Here is a 10422-nt window from a genome sequence, read left to right on the forward strand (position 1 = left end):
AAAATATCACTAGAAACTCTTCTAACTGAATATATCTTTGATTTCTCTCTATTACGTATAATTATCATTGATGACGTCACAAGCATGTTTAAAAGAGAAGATCATGTCGGGAGACAAATTATCGGAATGCAGTGTAAACAATGCCGAAATAAGACTTATTTAATACAGATACCTAAGATTTAGATGAGTGTCAGTTAGAATATAATCAGGATAATACAGGCATGGATATTTTGTTTAATCAGCGAGTGTTATAAGGTAAGCGGATCGACATTTATATGGCTTGACCAGCCTTTCCTCTGTCAGTGTGTACAAAAAATGGCAAAAGTGTAACACTACCCCGGATATTAGGAAAGATGATTTTGGTAAATATCAACGGTATATGACCTAAACTACCTGAAAAGTGCTGCTAGAATCGTGTGCTTTGTTGTTTTAAACGAAAAATACGTAGTATTTTCAATGAAATTTTAGAAGTTGAGAGGGTTTCTGATAAATATTTACAATATTTATTTTATGCGATGTACAATAGGATTCTAGCAGTAATACTAATAAACATGAACTAATTGCCAATCGAATTATTGTAGCAAACATACAAATGAACTTCGGGGTAGTGTTACACTTTTTGATTTTTTGTTAAGGTAAAAAATTGATCTATTTTTGACTGTCACGTGATACCATGGCACGGCAGCTTCAAAGATTGAGTCGATTCCGAAGTAGAAAAATAATATCTTGGTGAACTCTTTCACTTGGTACTAATATCCCGCACTGTTTTCATAAAAATAAACATTTTTTAAATTGATTATAATTTTAACGGTCATTAAACTCGGAGTTGCCTTAACCTACCCGCGTTCGACACTAGGTGGCTCCGCCCCCTCTAGCCAAAAGATTTTCGATAATATTCCATTCATGCTCTCGTGTCGTCTTGTAAGTTTAACTCATTGTGAATTAATGTTATATGTTTAAAATGAAATTTAAGAAATGTAATATGTATTAAAAACAATGAATATGTACTTATTTGTCATTGCAGCCACATCCAGCAGGTTTCACTGACAGCGAGACTTGAACGAGAAGTGGTTCCTGGACACAGTGTTGTTTTCATAAAATAAAAAGTTATTTATAGATCACTTTGTCGTCATCATGTCTATTTTTTGCAGTACCTTATCATTACGTCATATCTATTCAATCAAAGGGCTTATTTATTGGTATCAAAATATTATTAGAATTATTCAGATTTAATAAACTGGTATAAATTTTGCATATAACATAGAAAAGACTATATGTATAAAAGTTTTTTTTCACATTAAAAGCAAAAATATCTTTAAAAAAAATATAAAAAAAAAAAAAAAAAAATATATATATATATATATATATATATATATATATATATATATATATATATATATATATATATATATATCTAAACAGTAATAAGAGTTTTTGAAGAATTCATCATATCCATCTTGTTTTTATTCAGCAAAATATGATTATATAAAAATAATTACAAAAAAACAGCTTACATAATTTAATGTACGTTTTGAAATCTTAAGTTTTGTATACACAGCAAAATGAAGAAAAAAGCCTAAGCTTGTTTGACCATACAAGTGTTACTGTTAAGTTGAAGCCATCGACCTTTTTCAAAATCAATGAAATTTTCCTTCCACAAGATACTAGTATAGGGTTTTGATATGCTTGTTTACCGGCGGTCAGATTCTATTCGTTATAAAAAAATATACATGCTCATTCTCTGAAACAGTTACACGTAATTACGTGTACATCCTTCCGATAGAAAAGTGGCGAGTATTTAAAGTTCTCCGGAAGCACCGAAAAAGAGCGATATAGTACAATTTCATGGATCAGCGTTCTCATCCCAGGCACAGAGAGAACAGTTTAGTGCACCGGAAGCCTCTAATTTTTGCGCAGGCGCCAAACCTCCTTTAAAAGTTGGTGATGGCTCCCGTGGACTGGAATATAAATTTGGGCTACTGTAGTATTTCCGTTGTCGAGTCTGAAATGAGTAACTTTTCTTGTGTATGTCAGGAAGTCTGGTGTATTGACGTTTAAACTGGTCGTAGTACTGGTCGTCCACTGTAGGACTGATGTTCAGTGGGACAGATGAACTTTCTCGCAGGTTCTTGTTTTGTCGGTTTTGTGGTGAGGAATCATTGAATGCCAAGCCCGATTCTCGAGGCGTTTCTCCCGGTGTCGTCAAGTGCGGGTTGGCGTCGACACGACTGCTCGCTCGCGTGACGTCACCGTCGGAGCCATTTTGGCGGTACGGCTTTGACACGACTTGTAGTGGCGGTGTCGTGGTTTCTTGTGTAGTGAGGGACTGTAGAGAGGATCTGGAGGTGGCCGAGCTGAGCCGTTTAGAACTGTTGCTCTCCCAGCCCTCAAGGATCGCTTTTTCGCCCGGAGTCGAGAAACTTCGCGTCATTATTGTATTCTGTCTTTTTAACTCGCTCTGTTTCCTATACTTTGTGAAGATCTCCTCCACTGGTTGCGCACAGAGTCCACGCAGCCACGTGGTGTTTGATTGTTTCGCAATACGTTTTTGGAACGATTTATCCACATAGTAATAGTCCATATTTTTCCTCCGCGGAGCGATTTTCTTTCCGGCAGGCATACCCCGGTAGACATTTTGTTTGGGTGAACTTTTGACCTTACTGAAATCTAAGGACACAAATGTCACACTTTCCGGGATCTTTTGCTGGTTGTGTCGTTTGCCGTGAAGAGGGGTCGACACCGGACATCGGTAATAACTCCCGGGTTCCGGGGAGGCCCGGAAAATGTCCTCTATCCCGGACTGTTCCAAGCTGTAGCTGTGGATGTTAGCGCCACCTGTTGTCATCACCATCTGTAAGAGACGAGGACGATTACAACAACAACAAGTAGTCTAGTCAATCCAATACAGTTCACTTACACTTGTTATAGAGATTGTACATACCATATATTTACAATTATAGGCAGAATTGTCGGATGTACATATCATAAAATATTTTTAAAAAAAAAGAGAAAGAAAGCGGGACATGTACGTAAGATTTTCTTTACATATAGTTGCAGTGAGTAAAGACTGATTCGTCAAGTTTAAACATTTCATTTCAACTACATTGAAACAAAGCTCGTGGAGTTTTTCAGCTTTAAAGGTAACTTTATTACAGAAAATTTAAAGGGTCTATTCAAAAACCCAAGGTAGACAACCGGCCAAGTCAAGGACGAGTTGTCGTCCTTGGTGATTGAAGATTTCGGAAAGTATTCTCATGTTGACAAAGCTTTCATTCCAGTGGGAGGGGGTCAAGAGTTGTCAAGTTACGTAATGTCCCTATATCTTCTGATGACAATCGATAGTGCCTAGCTGTTTAACAACTTGATCGTAATATAATCTTAGTCTTTAACTTCTTGAATGTGATCAAAAATCGATTCCGAGCACAGAATAAAAACCTCCTTCAGAGTTTGTTAACAATACCACGATCATATACATGTATTTACTGACATTTTGCTTTGAGCATATTCAATAGATCAATACATGTATATATTTCATCCTAAACTGTTTTTTTATTACGTGCATATCAAATGTTTTTCATGGATGAAATACAGAAATTGTTCTTCATTTGCCCAAAGCATTAATCTCTCTCTCTCTCTCTCTCAATCTCTCTCTCTCTCTCTCCACTTCATCTCTCTTCCCCCACCCCACTTCATCATCATCATCGTCACAATCATCATCGTCATCATCATCTATCATCCATGACCATCTTCATAACAATCTACCTCTGATCTTGTCGTCTCTTTAGATTAAACATTTAGTAAAAGCGGCTAAAAAGTGAGAAAAGCGGAAGGTAAAGAGATTTACCCTTTTAACGTTACGCTTCCTGTATATCTTGCGTTATTCCACAGACGAGGAAATTTTAGCATCAGTCCAATGACATCACATAAAGCCTCCGAAACACTCAAAACACTCGCACACAGTGAAAAAATCCCCGCACTACATGCAGACTGCTTTCCTTAAAAAATTAATTAAATTTCACCAGAGATACTCAGGGCTTTTTAATTCCTCTTCTCCCCGGCGGATTAATTCATAGAAGAGTTTATAAATCTTCCACGTCGTACATCATTGACTAAATCTGGAGGTGAACAAAATCAATGGCTGTGTATTATTGGGGGGACTGGCGGGTCGGTACAGATCAATGGTGTCTGTATTGACTGGGATGGCATTTTATCTCGCCGGAGGAAAACAAAGGAACAGTTGATCGGGTAGATACCGGGGGCTCCCTGATATCGTATAACATCTGCCTGTAACGATTGGATATCCGCGAACCTAACTGATCTACATAGTATACGGTCCTCACACCTCTATCTAAAAAAGCTGCAGATTTTTAAACGGTGTTAAATTTCTGTTTTAGATATTTATGCTAATTAAGTTGACGTGTTAAAACTTATTTTGCTGATATTTTGTAAATCTTTTGATCAGTTGAGATAAATCTTACATGTAAAGGCAGACTTTAAAATCTGCGGTAAATGAAGGGTAGTGCAAACTAGATTGATATAATTGGAAGAATTTAAGATCGTGTCATGATAAGCTTTTCGTGGCTATTCATTTTCTTCTCCAGTTAATCATGGTCATAATCTTATGTTAGACACCAAAGTTTAAACAAAATAGAAAGATTTTCGCCGACGAAAAACTACTATCCGGTTTCTTGCAATTGAACTCCAGTCTTGGTTTTGTTCTCTATAATAGCCGCATAGATTTATCGAAACCCCCATCGAAATCCTAATTGAATTGTAGCTAAGTGGTTCAACGTGATTCAACAAAAAAAAACCCAGCGACAGACTTTTCCTACTAATTATCTCACTGAGGAGAGATGATTTAAATATTTGAATTTTGAATCAAACGGTTAGGTTTTCTATGTAAATTGTCTTTGAAGATTTGAAGGCCATTGTTCACAATGCAAATTAATGGTTCTGATACTTTGTAGCTATGTCTTGTGTCTAATGCTGTCTCTGTTACTCGGTAAATTTTAATAGATTATAATTTACATCGCAGTTACACAAGGTATTTTTACACTGTAATTCTATCATAGTTGACTCACTCAAGAATTGAGATATGGACTAAATAATTCAAACCGTTCAACTCAAAAGGATAGCTTACCTATTGGTTGTACATGTACGTACGGTTGTATGTCTAGATTTTCACATGTTAAGCTCACTTTGACCACATTCCCTAGCCTGTTCTTACCATATTTGTTAATGTTTGTACATGTTCTTTTAATATAAAACGAAATTAATGATGTACAAATCGATATAGTGTTTTTGCGTTTAATCAAGATAACATTTGTAATAATTTGCAGAAAAAAAATAGTGTACATGTATTATAGATCAGAAGTCACATAATCAACAGAATAAGTCTATCTCTCTCTCTCTCTTTCTCTTTCTCTTTCTCTCTCTCTCTCTCTCTCTCTCTCTCTCTCCAAATGTTAGGGCATGGCCTATGCGCGGATCCAGAATTTTTCCCGAGGGGAGGGGGTTTCCAAGGGACAACAAGGTCTTCAACCCCCTCCCTGGCTCAACTTTCTAGATCTGCGCATTGGGTTTCATGAACAAGCAGCGTTTAATCTCTACATATATTCACAGGTAAGAAATAATTAAATCGCTCCAGATCAGGTGTACCTCGCCATGTCACGGTGAGACTGGAACCTAATTATCTTAATTAACAGACCTCCTTGATTAGATAAAGATCGAAAAAATTCCTCGATATAGATATTTGAATTGCAGGATACTCGGTCATCATGCGATTAAATCTGCTAGTTATAAGATAAGTAATTAAAGGCCTGACAGGGGGATACATTATACGACACGGTGTTCGCTGAGCGCGGTATACATGTGTATTGAGGACTAACGGGGTCGATGACCACGGTATAGAATTCATCACAGGGTAGGTAGCAGAATGAACTGATGTAAATCAATACACTAAAATCAGTCAGATTATTGACAACGGAATCAAACAGGCAACGTTTCCGTAGTATGGGGATGAAGTAAATAATAAAAAGTACTGGTATATTTTGCAAAGGATTGATAAAGTAACTATAATTGACTGCATGTATTAAATCTTTTAATCTATACAAAACTTTTTCTTTAATAGATTTTTGAAATTGTGTTACTCTCTCTCTCTCTCTCTCTCTCTCTCTCTCTCTTCTCTCTTCTCTCTCTCTTCTCTCTCTCTCTCTCTCTCTCTCTCTCTGATATTGCTATGTGACAGTGTTTTCACGTCTCTTCACACCGAGTATTAGCACAATTCCCGATAATCCTCGTTAATCCCCCTAAGTCGGTTTAATTTTAATTGAATTATACTCTCCAATTAACCCATATTCACCGACTTTTTAACCTCTACCCAAAAAAACTCGTCTGTGAAGCAAACTATTTTAACCTCCGATTAAAACAGATTAATATCAACGATATTAACCAGCCAGGACCACTACAGAGTTTTGTAGCTGCACGTGTGAAGTATTTTAAGCAGGATGCTGCATGGTTAAGCGGTTCTCGGGTTAAAAGACATCGGTTTGATTTCCGGTAGTGAAGTTAAGGGTGGGGCGGTTTAAGGCAGGGTGGGGTTGGAGTGGAGTGAGTTAGGCTTTTTATAAAAGACATTCATAGATCTTTTAGTTGTCATTTCTTATGTCGAGCTTCATTTCTAGGTTACATTTGTCGTGAATTTTGAAACTGCGTGTTATTAATTAAAATACTAAAGTCGGTCAAGCTTAAATATGATTACTGTAAAAATTATAATTAAGTTCATTGTTGATTGCTTTCGTTGCGTTAACACGTTTGCCGATTGCGGAACAGTTTACACAAAAACACTTATTTTTTAATCTTAATCAGCCCTTAACATTTTGTAACTGTAATATAAATTTTTTAAACAATTAGAAAGAAATTAAACTCATTGGAAGTGTCTGTTGAAATATTAAATACAGTTCAGGAAAACTCGAAATATTTACAAGCTTATACACTTACCACTCGGAGGTTAAAAACAAATCAGAATCCACATTCCATCGTCTCCTACTCCTGCCCTCTAAGTGTACGAAGGACTCTCTCCCCCGATCTCTAAGTTGTAAATATCTCGCACCGTGCAGTAAAAAAGTCAGGCCCGTTAAGAGCTATCAGTGAATACGAACCGCCGACTGCAATTCGACGGGCTGTTTTTATTTCCTTTAACTGATATTATTGTATGGCACTGATAATAAAGAATATCGGGATATTTATTTTAGGGTTTAAATTAACACGGGGTCTTTTAAAACACATCTACAAGCCGATTAATCGATTGATCTTGAAGGCAAACTGATGAGGTCAGAGGGGTCAAGGGTCATAATGCACAATCCGGTATAGGGTAAATTGAGTCACCGACAATTGCTCAGTGTGAAATGTTTGTTCTTGTAACAATGATCCTCGTTCTTAAAACCCGTCAACAAGTTTTGCTATAAAGAGTAGTATGTCTAAATGTTACACCCGCTCTCTTAAAGTCCCTGTAGATTTCACCTTCACTAGGATACTATAAAGTTTAATTGGCATGTTTTAATGGAAATCGATATATGTTTTCATTCAGTGCTGTTTGCATTATTGAAATGACACAGAAGCGACATGTGCAGTGATTCTATATAGATTTATGTAACAAAGAATGCTTAACAATAATGAGAATTTTCAGATAAAAGTATAATTTATATATTTAATATCTATCTATCTATTATCTATCTATCTATCTATCTATCTATCTATCTATCTATCTATCTATCTATCTATCTATCTATCTATCTTGACCTGGAATTGCAAACAAACATTTGTTGAACTGCCTTTTTAATGAAGGAAGAAATATATAAGTATTTCAGACTCTCTCTCTCTCTCTCTCTCTCTCTCTCTCTCTCTCTCTCTCTCTCTCTCCTTACCTCTGCAAGATTTTACTTTAAACTTTTTTTTCTAAAACTCCCATGCGTATTTTGTGGTTGCTGATATCTTGTTCAAAAAATCATAAAAATTCACATTGTTTAGAGACTGGTATCCCAATAATCGTGTGACAGTCTAAGTTGTTCTAACTCGAGTGTTTTTATTTTGTTCACAATAATTCAGATTACCGGGGGATTTTCTCGGTCTATTACCTCATTGACGTGTGGCCGTTATTCTACCGGGAATTAGTTTACACCGGGGGAAAAGATTTTATCGTCTCGCGGATTCGAAAGCCTTGAATTAAGATTTATCGCTTGATGTTACGAGGATTAAATGCCTCCAAATACACAAGAGACTTTAAGACCGTGGATTTGTTCAATCATTTTATATATGTACTCGTTTCTCTGGGTAATGGTATGCGCATGGAGAAATTAAAAATTTAAACCAAACGCGCATACAGTGCGCAAAACTGATATATATATACACTAGCTAGTTATGACCGTGGTTTAACAACATTCCGTGATATTTGTATAGATCTCATTTTATGTTTTAAATGTTCACTAAAGTGCGATTTCTAATAACATATTGTATCGATAGAATCGTTGGCCACGAACGTACATGTATCAACATACACTTGTGATTTCATTGCATTACAACATACATCGTTTGCAATCCTCAATTAGTCTGAATTCAGTCTGTTTGTTTGTTCATTTATTCTTTAAGGAAAATGGCTCATCAGAAATAATGTGTAGCAATACATGTACAAAATGCATCAAAGTATATATTAGGTACGAAATCACAACAATTAAGGTATCTCACTCCTCACGTTTTGTTTTTCATTGCGCAGATGATCTTTATATTAAAAATGAATATAGTTTTATTCAATAAATCATCACAGAAAGATTGATATTCATAATTACACAACATTCATAAAGAAAATCCATTTGAAATTCAAGAAACAAACAATATTTTTCGTGCAGAATGTTTTTTTTAGACGAAAATGTAGGAAACAAGCAAAATTATGAATTTTCAATATACTTTTCTTTTTATTATACTTTATTCATTATCCACATTTTTAACATTAGATAGAGTTGTAACATATTGTATAGGTTCTGTGTGACGTGTACAAAATCAAATCTTGTGGGAGTTGATACAGACGTTTGGTATAAAATCATGCAAATATATATATATATATATATATATATATATATATATATATATATATATATATATATATACAGTACAGGCAACGCGGATCCCGTATTGGCCCGCGTTACCGTCACGGTATTTTTATCGTTCCCGCGATTCACCATCGCGGTTTTTGATCGCGGTATAGATTGCGACCGTGATGACACCGCGACGGTGTGAGTTACCGTTATTCCTGCTGCTGCTTGTTGTTGTTACTTTACCTGTACATTACAGGCAATGCGGGTTGCGTAAATCCACGTCAAATATGCGACTTCAGATTAAAGCCTAACAGCTGCATTGTAAATAAATTGTGGTCCATATTATTATAAAAGTAATAAATTATATTTATGAAATAGAATTTCATAAAATCGGAAACTACATTCGAATTACAACATAACATGATTATTACGCTGTTAAGTTTTATGATGTGTAAATAAGAACACATTTCTTTGTATTTGACGTGCTTATTTCGGTTATTATTTATATTAGTTGATAATACTGTTTTTATAACAATCTTAAAATTAAATATTTTCATTAGATGAACTCGTATCAATGCAGAGCAATTTCATCTTCTCATTTTATAAGTTGACACGCATAGCGCCGTAAACTGTCAATACATGTCTATGTTTTAAATTGAGAAATGAACAAATGTCGGGAATCAACTAACAAATCTATTTTTCCATTCAATAATAAAATTATCATTCATATAATTAAGTTGGTGGTGCGTTAAAGCACATGGAATCTAACGTGTTATCAGTATGCGTTTCCTGTGTATACATATAAAGTTTAAGTCACGATCATTTTCTGTGTATACATGTAGTGATTAACAAACTCAGGGTAGAAAACGACATGCCCTTGATGGTTTTCACACCTATACAAGACAAAAGGAAAAATTCTATATCGCGTACGGCTTCGTCTAATCGCACAACACCTTACAGGAGAGAGAGAGAGAGAGAGAGAGAGAGAGAGAGAGAGAGAGAGAGAGAGAGAGAGAGAGAGAGAGCGTTTAGGCGTAATTTAACGTACACTGATGTGAAATATACTAAATATATCCAATACTAAATATTCATAAAATTAGTATTCATAAAAGAATATGGTACACTGTGATTGAATCCATCATGCAATTTCAGATTTGAGTCCACGTGCTGCACCTGTCAATCAAATCAGCCCGCTAGCTCTACCACGTGTTTCCTCCATGATAAAGTTTCGTTCTATTAGTTTTATTTTTAATCAAGAAAATAAGAACAACGTTTAACAGTTATGTTCGTGGTGCATGATATTCTGTGTTTGGAAAGTTTAATTCGTTGTGTT

The 10422-nt window shown here is 35.5% G+C and overlaps 1 protein-coding gene across 3 annotated transcripts; it reads right to left on the reverse strand.

Moving 5' to 3' along the window:
• Window positions 1–1504: 1504 nt before the first annotated feature.
• Window positions 1505–8128, reverse strand: LOC128186091 (uncharacterized). 3 transcript variants are annotated; one of them, XM_052855818.1, is made up of 2 exons: window positions 7926–8128; window positions 1505–2851 (listed from the first exon to the last, which is right to left on the reverse strand). In XM_052855818.1, the coding sequence occupies exon 2, from the start codon at window positions 2849–2851 to the stop codon at window positions 1844–1846; it is 1008 nt and encodes a 335-aa protein (XP_052711778.1). In that variant the 5' UTR covers window positions 7926–8128; the 3' UTR covers window positions 1505–1843. The 3 variants fall into 3 exon arrangements, with proteins under 3 accessions (XP_052711778.1, XP_052711777.1, XP_052711779.1); XM_052855817.1 differs by lacking the exon at window positions 7926–8128 and adding an exon at window positions 7000–7227; XM_052855819.1 differs by lacking the exon at window positions 7926–8128 and adding an exon at window positions 3845–4317.
• Between the last annotated feature and the right edge of the window lie 2294 nt (window positions 8129–10422).

The sequence above is a fragment of the Crassostrea angulata genome, chromosome 5 (genome assembly GCF_025612915.1).
Source record: "Crassostrea angulata isolate pt1a10 chromosome 5, ASM2561291v2, whole genome shotgun sequence".
Taxonomy (NCBI): Eukaryota; Metazoa; Mollusca; class Bivalvia; order Ostreida; family Ostreidae; genus Magallana; species Magallana angulata.